The 13,532-nt window shown below is 45.2% G+C and overlaps 1 protein-coding gene across 4 annotated transcripts in view; it reads left to right on the plus strand.

Moving 5' to 3' along the window:
• The window catches only part of LOC144125913 (uncharacterized), a 148,755-nt gene that overhangs the window by 86,143 nt on the left and 49,080 nt on the right, over nt 1-13,532 (plus strand). For all 4 annotated transcript variants that reach the window (XM_077659720.1, XM_077659723.1, XM_077659722.1 and 1 more), the window contains 2 exons: nt 5,783-5,822; nt 6,834-6,907. In XM_077659720.1, coding sequence (XP_077515846.1) covers nt 5,783-5,822; nt 6,834-6,907 — 114 coding nt within the window. The remainder of the gene's footprint in view (nt 1-5,782; nt 5,823-6,833; nt 6,908-13,532) is intronic.

Here is a 13,532-nt window from a genome sequence, read left to right on the forward strand (position 1 = left end):
AAGTAGGACTTCTAGACGGCTATTAATGTGCGTCGAAGTCTTTCTCTAGACCTTTCCTTCGGAGCCTAGCGCGCGTGTTTCTGAAACAAATACATCCAGGCACAAAGCCCCTGCCAGCAGATGTGCTCTAGGATAACTAAAAGAGGTTTAGAAGTAGATAAACAAATGTCACGAGGGCTACCCAATTGCTCAATTGTGCCATGCAGAGCAGTAAAAGTGCTGGTGAAGTTCGGTGTCACGGCGAGATGTTCAGGTAGTCCATGTCCAGCTTTCTCGGGCAAAAATTTTGAAAACTGGAAAATTTTAAGACACTGCTATAGAAATATTGAAGGTAGTGGTGCATTATTTCGATATGTAGCAAAATCTTTCTTTTGAAGTCTTTCCATCGATGGCATCGAACAGTTTAGACTGTCATAAAAAAAAACAATGATAAACGCTTTTGACGATAGCCAAAACGTGAAGAGAAAAAAAATGACTGCCATCGAGTAATCTGCGGATATATTGATTGGTGTAGTGAAATCTTACATTATATGAAAAAATTACGCTCATAAACGCTTTCTCGCTCAAAAATTCTTTTGTCCAGAATTGCTGGGTATGAATTCGGTCTTGTAGTTTTGATGGCTAGTGTGTCATTTCTTCTCCGGGAACGTCCGAGGTTTCATGTTCAGACCGAAATTCTTTACCAAGCAACAAGCCGGGAATGTTATGATGACAGCATCATCAACGAAACAACCAGCGGGTTAGCAACAGTCCTCGAAAAAGACAAAGAACCTTGAACTCAGCCCGAGGACATCATCATCATCATCATCAAGGCTGTTGGGACGCACCACCAAAGAATAACACTAATGGCCTGTACTCTATTACGCAGAGTCGCTCTGGCACTCCACGTCTACAGAAGATCCAGCAGACTCTCATAGCGTTTCTGTTCACGCTCTCCAGCCCAAGTTGGAGGCTAGGGAACGCCTTTTTCAACGAACATTAAGGACAGCTGCATTCAATTTCTGCTCTCAGTGAAAATCGATTCTGTAGCTCTTTCTGGCTTTGTTACTGTCTGTTCGGCAGCAAAAAGCCACATTTATTGCAGAGAAAATTGAATTTCGAAATGACATGTTTTTTTCCCCCGCAACACGATTCAAACTTATGACGTCAGGACCGTGAAGGACTTAGTGATCGCCGTTTGGTTGTGAATGGCTATAAGTCATAACCTCAGAGATCCGCGACTGAAACAAATGTATTTTGATGTCGCCGCAGTTTGCTTCCGAAAGCGGGTCATGGTCTCGATACCTCTATTTCACTTCTTTTTTTCATTTTTCTATCTTAAACATCTGCCCTTGCAACGAAAATCATCATCAGCAGCAGCCTGACCACCCTCACTGTAGGGCAAAGGCATTTCCCATGTCTCCCCAATTAACCCGGTCCTTTGCCAACTGCGCCCACCCTATGCCTGCGAACTTCTTAATCTCATCCGCCCACCTAACCTTCTGCCGCCCCTTGCTACGCTTGTCTTCTCTTGATATCCACTCCTTTACCCTTATTGAGGACCAATGGGTATCATGCTTTCGCATTACATGTCCCGCCCAAGCCCATTTCTTCCTCTTGATTTCGACTAGGATGTTAATAACCCGCGTTTGTTCCCTTACCCACTCTGCCCGCTTCCGGTCTCTTAACGTTAGACCTATCATTTTTCTTTCCATGGCTCGCTGCGTTGTCCTTAACTTAGGCTGAACCCTTTTCGTTAGCCTCCACGTTTCTGCCCTGTAATCTATTAATGTAGGCCAACTTCGCCTGGTCCTTAGTGTATCGAAGTACCCATTTAGTACCTACCACCTTGAACTTGTAGTCGGTGTTATAATTAAAATTTCTGGAAGATTAACGCCTGGTTAGAGGAAACTGGAGATAACCAGTCTGTCGGGCTTTTCTGCATGCTCGGTAAGTGGTAGTGGCTACATTTACATCCGTCACGAGAAGCCAGCGTCAGCTTGCTAACTCCTTGACCGAGAACGGATTCGCAAATACTTACTCAAATCCAGAAAATCTGGACGAACGCTTATAATTTGCCGGACACTTGCCGCGTGGTTCTGAACGCTCAGAATCACCACGGGGAATTTCGTATGTTCGGTACATCCCACAGATTTCCGAGCGTTGTCGGAAGTAGTCTGAGTGAGCGCAAGAAGTATTGTATAAATCAGTTTTCGTAGCGATTAGGTAGAGTCAACAATGATAATCATCATTTTGGTGGAGAATCTCCCTGAATTCTCTAGTTTTCTTGAACTTACAAGTTAAAATATCCCTATTGAATTACGTCGTGTTGGCCCCACGCATATTACAATAGTTTCTGATGTCCAGGAAAGCTCGGCGTGGATAGTTCTTATGTGCTCGAAACATAGTAATGAGCTCGCGATATTAAATCTGCGAGTCATCATTTCGAAGTCGATACTTGATAGATCCAAAAAATTTCCTATAGGCGATTGCTTGGTACTCCGGTTTGAGATCAATTTTAACATAGTACCCATTGTGCGTCATCACCCGGCCGTGGACGACTCATGAGCCCGACACCGACCATTGCAAATCAGCAGCTACGCAGAGTAGAGCCAGCCCTCCAAATTGAACCACCCTGATACGGAGCCTGCGAAACCTCACGAAAGAACCTCGCATCCCCATCAAGGTCTAGGAGAACAATTCACCCTCCATGAAGCCGAAGACCAAAACATCGAGACTGGGCCCCGACAGGCCCACACATGCAACTTCTTCCCCACCCAAACCCAATTTCCCCAACTGCGTGCCTTCGGGCTTCCTTTTGTCAAAATAAAAAAAATAAAAATCAATCTTGAAGACGTAGTTCAATATATCTCATTGCAGTAAACGTATTTTCATGCTGCTGGGAACACGTCCAGAGCCATCGCAAATGGTTATGAGCTTAAGGCGAGAAATCTCATTAGAAAAGTAGCATCTGGTCGATGGTTAAAGGAAACTTTATCTGGGTTCGCAGTAATACAGTTCGTTTCTCTTAAAGGGCTTTTTTTTTTTTCGAGTGAGCGCTCGACCTCCAATCCGGCGTAAACTTTCAGCTCTTAACCTAGCAATCCGGACCTAGGACGCGAAATAAAGTCTTCTTTCTTGAATAATAATGCGAGAAAAACCATGCAAACAAATGGGTGGTAAATTTTTGTTAAGAAAGACGCTCTAATCCTGCTTTTCTTCGTAAGAACGAGCTCTAATTCTGTGCAACACGACGTATTAGCAGTTGATGCGGAGTATGCTTCAAGAGCAGAGTCTCTGAAAATCGATTTTCGCCATTTTTACCAAAACCGGCTTTGGTAACAGTATTTCGTCTCCGTCGTTTGGTGTGCACCAGAAGTAGAGGTAATAAATACTGCCAGTAAAAACAAGGCTGCTGTAGGCCAATCGAAAGCTCCTCCGTTACTGCGATCCTTCCGGTTTACAAAAGCGGCGAGCCGGTAATTCGGTAATTCGGAAAGGCTTCCGGTAATTCGGAAAGGCCCAGTGGTGTAATGACATCGGAAGCACGAAGTCCCGGTCAGAACTTCCAACACTTCCAGCAATTGCTGGGCATTCGCCGCCCTGACCTAGGCGTTCTTCGTCTCAGCATGGTTTCGCTGATTCGCTTCTCGCTTGTCCGACTACGTTTCTGTGCAGGCAAAATCAAAAAAGAACATCTTTTTGAGTTTACGCTCACGTTAAAGCGCTCCACGTGGCAAAAGTTAATCGAACCTCCCCCCCCCCCCCCCCCCCCCCCCCCGCCACTGCAGCGTGCCTTGTGGCGCTGGTGTAGTTTTCGGACGCGAAATTATTTTTTCTGTTTGAATTTTAATCTGGTTCGTTCATTCACTTCACTCATAAATGAAACACACGTTTTTGTTTTTGTTTAAGTAGTAATACTTGAAGACAACATAGAGAAATGCGTCAATGCTCATTCCGTAACAAGCTTCATTCGCACATTCAAGGTCAGCGATGGCTACTGCTTTCTTTTATTTTCATTTTTTTTTTCAAATCTCGCTGTTCGCAGAATTTTGTTGCGCACGCGCGCAACAGAATCGCGGGACCCTCACTTAATCATTGTGTTGTTCTGGTGAATGCGGCTCCGGGTTTTTGTTTGTTTGTTCGGGCGTTCGCGCACAGCTGTCAATGACCACTTATGTCACATGATTACGTGTTTCCGTTTATAACGCTTTTGTACATGGAGTCGTAGAGAATCAACATTAATATTTTTTTTACCACATTCGTTTTGCCATCAAAATGCTCCTCGTCTTGAACTGCTCACAAATATATAAATTTTACACCAGTAAATCAGTGCGAATTGACTGAAGGCGTCCTGCGTTATAGTTCCATTTCATTTCTAAAAACCGCGACTGTACGGGGCTTGTGGTGGCTCTAGAAGACGGCTTGCGGAACTCTGAGGTGAAGAGCAACAATTTTTGAGACCGGTTATGAAACAGGCGCAACAACCTTACCAAATGCGGTGGGCAACTGGATCCGGTGGCCTCATGATTCAGGTTGCCATGCAGCAATGGCGAAGGCGTGCTCGTTTTTTCAGCAGCTGCCCGGGTTGCCGAGACGGGAAAGCGCGTAGAAATTCTCTTTTGTTGTGTTGGGCGTTTTTACTTCGACCCGATTTCTTCCTTTCTGCCATATAAACCGATGGCAATAGAGATTATTTCACCATTTTAATAATATTTGCGCTGCCACTGGTAAATTTCAAGGAGGAATGCTTTTTAGTGCAACGTACAAAGGGGACAGGACAGGCCGATTTAACACACTTGGCCAAATGCGAAGTATCTGCGCTAAGCAAGTGGTGTTTCATTTCGCTTACGGTTCGAAGTTAAGGTTTCAGGTTCCGGCTTCAGGCAAACATCGGCGAAATCGGTGTTTCTGGACCCTAGTGGCAGCGCACTAAAACATTTTGGGACCGCTTAAAGCACCTTAAAAGGGCAGTGCTGTAGCGGAGTGTTCAGGATCTATCGCGCACGGGTGCAAGTTGATGAAGACGGCTACATGCAATGCACAGCGCGAGAGAGTGACAGTTAAACAGTGATCGAATATTTTGCAAGGTGAAAACTTGCGGAATTATTGCGGGCTCGCATGATGCAGCCCGCAATACCATATTAAGATATATTAGGCATGACCAAACTAAGATTTTCTTTTACGGCAGTTTTCCAATGCAATAAAGGAAAAAAAAGTTGAAGCGACAGCATAGCGCTCTCGTGCAGCGGCCACCGAAGCTGGTTACTTCGAGCAGCCGCGGGTTTAAAACCCCAGGCTGCGAGCAGTCGCGGATATATTTATTTTATTACTGCAGGTAAAGCTGGCTGTAGACATGGAGATAACGTTGTTTTTTTTTTCGGCATTGGAAGACTTAGTCCTGGCGCAATAAAAACAACCACATGCCACGGTGAGATCCGACGATAACGTTGCTTCTGTTTCCATGTGTTCTTTGGAAAACAAAGTGCGTCGTAGTAGGGTTTGTTGTTTAGCGCTCCTTAGTACATTTATCTCATTGTAGTGACGGCAGATTAGCTCGGCATTTGTTTCTTACCAACGCCAAATGCTCTAATTTTACTTCTTAGTAAGATATTGTCAGGTTACGCATTCGGTCTTAGGTGAATTATTATTATTATTATTATTATTATTATTATTATTATTATTATTATTATTATTATTATTTTTTTTTTTTTATGCCCTCAGTGGTTATGCCATGATTTCTTCCCGCAAGAACAAAGTGCTTTTATTAATTCATGTTTTTTTGCCTTCTTTGAATACTCAGAACATCGTGATCCTTTCGTGTTCTGGACAGCGGTCGATAGGTAAGTGTTGCTGCACGTCGGGAAACTCAGTTAATTTGTTGAGCAGCGTCCAATGTGTTAACTACAAGACCCGTTAGTGCATGCAAGCAGATCACTAAAAACAATGCCTCATTCTATTTCCTACATGAAATACAGCGCTGTCATAATCAATCTAGCGCTTCAGGGAAAATTGTTTGGCGCAGTGGTGTCCGCGGCTTACAGTTTATTTGAAATCGAGTGCATGGACATTTGGTATTTCATCACAAAAATTTAAAGGTTAGATTGGCTACCAACATCGATCAGCTACAGCGGCAATACTGGCGAAGTATGAAAAGAAAAATGAGAAAAGTTCATTTTTTTGTGACGATGCCTGCGTCTGCCTTGTGCCGCTGTAAGTAGGCTCTTTACTGAGGCACTTTCACCTTATTCATCCCATATATAATATTTCACTAAAATTGAATGGTTCCCTTTCATCCTTATACCTGGCAACAAAAAAAAATCCAGTACAGATCGCAGCCACAGTGCCGCTCAACAAAGACGGCAACAGTGTACATTTTTCAGAAATCCTAACAGATATATTTTTGCTGATTGTAGTGCGGCTCTACCTAAGACAAAACAAAATAAACTTCTCGCATAAAATGACAATTAAAGTTTCACAAACACTTTTACGTTGAAACACCTATCTCTTTATTGAACTCCGCCGCCGCCGCGGTGTCTCAGTGGTTATGGCGCTCGGCTGCTGGCCCGAAAGACGCGGGTTCGATCCCGGCCGCGGTGGTCGAATTTCGATGGAGGCGAAATCCTAGAGACCCGTGTACTGTGTGATGTCAGTGAACATTAAAGAACTCCAGGTGGTCGAAATTTCCGGAGCCCTTCACTACGGCGTCTCTCATAGCCGGAGTCGCTTTGGGATGTTAAACCACCATAATCCAATCCAATCCTAATTGAACTCCACCACATTGTCTGATGAGACGGATGAATTTGTCGCAGTATACGCTGTCTTAGCTCACGGAGTTTATTCGAATGTTGCAGTTCACATCGGCTCTGACTCGACGTCTGTCGACAGCAGTCCAAGTGAAAGCAGCCGTGGTGACTCGGACTACCAGGTGAGCAGCCCTTCTTGTTAAGCAACAGCTATCTTCCGCGAAATGCGACACTCAGATTTAATTACAAACCAGCAATCGTTGCTTCTCAATAGTTCATAAAAAGAATCGCACTTTTTTCAGAAGAAAAAAAGTGAACTTGATAAACCTCCCCGAAGCTTTCTGTCCTGTTTTGCTTGAGTTTGCCTCATTTATATTCACAACTGTGTGCAACAGCTTATCTCGAAAGGAAGTTATTTAATACCCAGAAAAATTGAAAGATCTGCGACATCAGAGTAGGCCAGTTATGTTTTTTTTTTAGCTCGCCTCATTTTGATTGTCGCGATGACATCCATATTTTACGCTTAAGTTCCATAGCTCATAGAAGAAGAGGGTGACCTGGAGCAGGTAGGCATAAAACAGGGATTATTTCATTAGCACGACGATTGACACAACATCATAGAAAATTCCTGCGATAGTGTCTTCCGTCTGGAAAGGACGAGGCACATTCCTCTTCTATTAAATAAATGGAGGTAAAAGTTCGCGTGGTTTAAGTACGTGCACGAAATCCTAAATAGTAAGTATGTAGTTGTGCTTTGCGTGACTCGAATGCCAAAGTGCCGTTTACTGACTAGGAGCCAGAGAAAGAAGCATAGAAACGAGAGATAAAACATCTTTTGATGGTGCTTTCGAGCATTGGTATGATGAAGCGGTACTCGTGAACTCATAAGATCTCAGTGCACTGCAGATTCTCTGACGCAACTGAGCGTACAAGAAGAAAGCTTGCCTTCCGGTGGCGATTTTCCAAGCGAGCGCAGAAGTTGATTGGTCGCACCACCTGGCAGGCTTAAGCATGCTGCACCAAAGGAAAATCAACTTATCAGCCAGTTAATTACAAAACAGGGATTTTATTTTGCTCCAGGGAATTGTTGGAATATTGCGCACGCAGAATAGCAACATCCTACCCGCGCTTGCTTTGCGGATAAAAGACCTTCAAGTTGGTTTTGTACCTATGACTCGCGTAACTCAATTCTCTACCTAGAAAAGTGGTATTCTTGCGTCGAGACACATACCTATTTTGGGCCCCTAGTAAAATAAGAGGTGTTAAAAACTGAGTGGTACTTACTGTGCAATGCGAATCTCTCAAAGTCATGAATTTTGAAGAGTAGCGACAAAGAGTTCGGTGCTCGCTACTTTTAAAAGAACACTAGGAGTGTTTTTTGCTGGGGAGGTTAGCTTGGTCGCACAAACGTTTACGCATTTATTTCACGGACAAAACGTTTCTTTAACGCCGCGAGGAGAGATTATGCTTTATCTGGTTCACTTGTGAACTAGATAAAGCATAACCTCTCTTCGCGGCGTTAACAACTATATAAGCTAACTATGTAGCTGTCGTTGAAGTGGTCCTAATGCCTGATGTCTATCTCTTACTGTTTCACTTCAAAAAACAAGGCACTGGCGAGGAGTGCAGTCTTATTTTCTTCTCTACAGGACAAAAAAAAAAATCCAGCATCAAGATCTCCGCCCACGTGCCAGACGCTGTAACGCCTTGCTTTCCCTTCGTCTTGGGAGAGTGATTTTGTTTCTTGCGCTTTCGCTGGAGTGATCTGCGCAATCAGCGTCTCGCAGTGAAAAACTTTTACGAGCGCTTTTCTTTCTACTCGTTGGAGGCGCTTAAGTTCGCTAAGGCGACGCCGCCAGACTGAATACAGCGCTTAAATAGCGCGTGGTTCACGGATCCGTGAATGAGCACATTGTGTTTTTTGTTTTTACCACCTTCTAGATTTGTTTTCTTTTTGCGCTCGCGTACGGCAGGGTGGACATTGTCTTCCCTAGCCCGTAAAGTCAGCCAACTTGAACGGACGTTTCGGCGAGGGAGAACGCAGCACCCATGACGTAATGACCCACGTGACCGCTTTGAGCGCGGGCGGACTGTTGCACTCCCCCGCCGCTGCCGGCCGCAGGAATAAATATAGCACCGGCTGCCCTAGTTTTTTTCTCTCTCAAGGTCACGGTGCTTCGCGCCCGACGTAACGCGCAGTCCTCCTAACTGCATTGCGCCGGGAAACACTCACCCATGTCTGACAGCGGATGCGCTCGTGTCCTGACCGAACCGACGTCTTGGAAGCCTGTGGGTGAGCTCGCTTCACTTGTACCCAGTACTCGGGTGTCCCTAGAGACGTTTCTGCAGACTACCTCGGAACGACTCGCAACAACGCTTTCCGAATGCATCCAATTTCGCAAGTGTTTGCAAGAACTGGCCGGTTACCGTCTCGCTACTCTACGCGTAAGCATCTTTGGCGGAAGCAAACTGAAAGGTGTTGGCATTTGCTATACAGTGTTTACATTCCTATTTTTGCACCTCACGTCTGTGTCGGTAATCACTTGAGAAATCTGACTTGCCTCTTTGCGTATTTGGAGTAATATGTTCGCATGTAACTCTTGAAGCCTCGCCTTCGCGTTCAGTGTGGCAACGGCTACATGTTGCAAGAAAAGTTCATTTTGGCCGAAGAAACGTCAGTTCTAAGTAGCTAAGACTAACGTACACGGCACTAAGGAGTTTGAGGCATGCAAACAATATGAGCTTCACTAGTGGCGCAATGGCTAACGCGTTCTGCTGCGCTACATCAGTTAGCGGGTTCGAATCCCGACTGCGGTGGTTATATTAGGGTGGCGGCTTCAATGCAAAACTGTGGTGTGGTGTCTGGTGTCAGTGCCCGTTAGAAAACCAAAATTAAAAAAAATAATTTAGAGGCCTCCCCTTCAGCATTCCGCTTAACCCCACTGCAGCTTTGGGGCGGTAAAAATAAAAACAAAAAGCATGTACGACAAAATGTAAAGGATCTCTTCGAAGACGACAAAAAAGTATCCAAAAAGTTCGATACTAATTAACTTGGCTGCATTATATATACTTGCAACCTAATGTGCCACGGTGCTTAACGCCTTCAACTGTTCTTAGCAACGTAGACGCCCGGCTATTCCTTACTTAATATGCTTGCAGAGATCATACGTTGCTCCTGATTTTCATATAATCGTTCTCGTTTTGTGCCCCTTTTTCCGAGAAACAGCTACTTGCTTTGTGGAAGCCGTACTTAGCTACACATTCTATCCTGATTCTTGCGTCAAGGAACGCCGATGAACTTTTGAATTAATTTAAATGCTATGCATATATTCACTTTTAAAATTTTAAGAGCATGGGCTTCCGGGATGCGAGTAAAATGGGAACTTGTCAAGTATATATAACTTAAAAAATCGAACCGAATGAGCATTGCCATTACGACAACATTATTGGCGCAGACGCAGTGTGGAGGTTTCTCGCGAATGTGCGAGAATGGAATTATATTCGCACTTAATGCGTTTAAGGCCCAAGAAAAAGAAGACCCTGTCTATCGCTGGCGGTTCAACGGCATCCATGAAATGACAGCGGTGAGCGAGCGATTATTGAAATCCGAGCAACTTTCGCAGCGCAGGTACTCGTTGCACATTCTGGAAATCTCCCAACTCATCTGGATGGTATGACAAGAAAAAAAAAACAGTGAACGAAATAAAAACCTAAGGAGGCTAGAGCGCTATTGACCTTGAGTGAGCCTGCCGCGGGGGCGGGAACGAGAGGCTCAACATTTTTCCTATGAAATTCATTACGACCGCATAGCTTGCGCCACCATTTTTGATATCACTTTGAGAGAACCTTCTCTAATTTTTTTTTTTACTTTTCCGAGCTCGACCTCCAGTCAAAGTCGTGGCTCTTTATTCATTTTTACGTGGAACTCGGACCGGTTCAGAGGCGGAGGCCCCTCGTTTGATTAATAGCAGAGCTTTGGAAGGTGGCGCTCGAGAACTTTCATTATTGAGTGGCCTCAACCGTTCGATTTTTGTGGTCGAACATTCATACAACTAGCTCGCTAGAGGCAGCTTTGTGTAGTCTGCCTGTTAATGGTGTGACGTATTTGTCAGAAGCTGATGAGAGTGGGCGCATGTTCCGTACGTGGAAACACAGATTAGTACTAAAACAATCCCCGACGAGAAATTAATGCAGGCTTGCCCTGGTGTACGACCACGGCCCTGAGCATGTTCTTGGAGGCAAACTCGCGGCGCTCTTTGTGAGGTAATGTTGGATCACAGCTCAACAGTACTAAGTGTCGCTGTCGCTACCTGCTGATGTGTTTGCTCTTCTAAATTACTTTCTCGGCCTCGCTTTCGTTATCGCAAATAGGTGGGACCTACTCACCTTAATCCTTACACCTTCAGTCCTTACGCTGCACACTACTTTACTAAGCACTCCATGTGACGCAAGTGCCTCTCAATATGCTCAAGCAACACCTTGTGCTATAATTCTCTCTCTCGTAAATACTTATAGCATCCCCGCGCTTTGTCACTGGTACCGCATGCAGATCTGGGGTCACGGTTACGGGACCTGATGATGTTTTGACTTTAATGGCACAGGGGAAGCTTAGAGACCGCTGCGGTGTTTGTGTATTTATGCACCCTTTTAGCCTGGGTTGTGAGAAGTGGCCATTGCCTGCAGACATTTAATGGAACGAACTAGATGGTCGAATGTTGAAGCCAGTAATAATGTTGCGTTCCCTTCAAGCAAACAGCCTTCGGAAAGGCCATTTACTGGCAAGAATTTCTTGGCTGACTTTGACGTGTGGGAGAAAAACACGTATATATTTGATAGTGCTTCACGGTGCCCTTAAAAGCCTTGCCTAAAAAATAACATTACAGTCCGAGCCTCTAGCTCGTCCTATTAAGCGCGTCCTGGTATTGTGGTACTATAATATAGACGTTTGGACGCGTAATTAGTTGCGGGTTTCGCTTTCTGATTGCTGTAAAAGTAAAAGGGCCGGACAAGAAAAGGGCTCGCATTGTTCTATGTTGAGATGTTCTCAGTCGTCTCGCAATGAAAATTGCCCACAGATGAGTCTGGCGAGCAGTTCTCCTGGGGTAGCTCTGGGAAATATGAAAAAAAAATGGAAGAACGGAGTGATTATCATTCAAGGTGCAGTATGGACTTTGACTCGCCGCTTTTCTGAGACCGCGGATTCATTCTCATCTTCGTCGTCCCAAATGAATAAGACACAGGGTCGCATTGAACGCCACAGTGTCTCTTCGGCCTCGTTATTCCTCCGCAAATAATTGGAATGGTGTAGATTTCAGATAAAGGCCCTGAATTTTTATCCCTCTTGACTTGTTGTAAGAGCGGATGAATCAATGAAACTAACGACAGGATGGCTTATAATTTTGAGTAGGAAACAGGGAAAGGGTAAAGTATGCCAACTTCAAAGGAAGTCTGACAGCTGATCCGATATCTATTGGTTCATTTATAGACTTCCTTTTATTATTTACTGTACGAGCGACAAAACAAAATTGAACAATGCAGCCAGAAATATGTTCTAACTGCTACACACATATTCACCTAGTACACTCCTACTTTTTTTTTTCTGAGGCCGCCTCGGTGGCTCAGTGGTTACGGCACTCGGCTGCTGACCCAAAATACGCGGGTTCGATCCCGGCCGTGGCGGCTGAATTTCGATGGAGGCGAAATTTTAGATGCCCGTGTACTGTGAAATGTCAGTGCACGTTCAAGAACCCCAGGTGGTCTAAATTTCCGGAGCCCTTCACTATGGCGTCCCCCATAACCTGAGTCGCTTTGGGACGTTGAACACCCTAAACCAAGCCTACTTTTCAATTTTTGTGGAAACTTTATTATAGATATCTTAAAAGCAACTTCAGCGCGGACGCTGCCAGTGGTGGCGGCCAAGGCTAAGTTATACAGCGACAGCTTTTAACTGCCCGTTCCTGTATTTGGCGTCGTAGTAGTATGTCGTCTGTCATAGTCGTCAGCGTAACCGGTGGATGCGTTGGCATGGGAAGCACATGAGAAGGTGGTTACCGTGCAAGGAGGAAGGTAACACTTGAACGGAGAATTCCGCAACCGGTGTGTGGTTACCACGGGCACCATCCGGAGGGTGGTTACCGTGGAAGGAGGAGGACATCGGGAGAGTGGAGGACTCCTCAAACAGAGGATGTTTACCCTGAAAGGAGGAGGGTATTGCTAGAGGGTAAGAAGGCACAACCGGTCGGAGGTTGCCACGGAAATTATCCTAAGGGCAGATGCCCTGGAAGGACGAGAAGGGTCACCATGAAAGGAGGTTTTTTGGCGAGAGCACTGAAAGCATATCCAGAGGATGGTTACAAAGGTCGGAAGGTGACCACCATGGAAGGAGGATGGTGTGGTGAGAGCGACGAAATCCACTACCTAAGGATGATTACTGCCGCTGTATTTGGCTCAGTGGTTATGGCGCTCAGCTGGTGACCCGAAAGACGCGGGTTCGATCCTGGCCGTGGCGGTCGACTTTCGATGGCGGCGAAATGCTAGAGACCCGTGTACTGTGCAGTGTACACGTTAAAGAACTCCAGGTGGTCGAAATTTCCGGAGCCCTTCACTACGGCGTCCCCCATAACCTGAGTCGCTATGGGACGTTGAACACTCTAAACCAAACCTACTTTTCAATTTTTGTGGCAACTTTATTATAGATATCTTAAAAGCAACTTCAGCGTGGACGCTGCCAGCGGTGGCGGTCAAGGCTACGTTTTACAGCGACAGCTGTTAACTGCCCGTTCCTGGATTTGGCGTCGTAGTAGTATG

This window comes from Amblyomma americanum, chromosome 3 (genome assembly GCF_052857255.1).
Source record: "Amblyomma americanum isolate KBUSLIRL-KWMA chromosome 3, ASM5285725v1, whole genome shotgun sequence".
Lineage (NCBI taxonomy): Eukaryota > Metazoa > Arthropoda > Arachnida > Ixodida > Ixodidae > Amblyomma > Amblyomma americanum.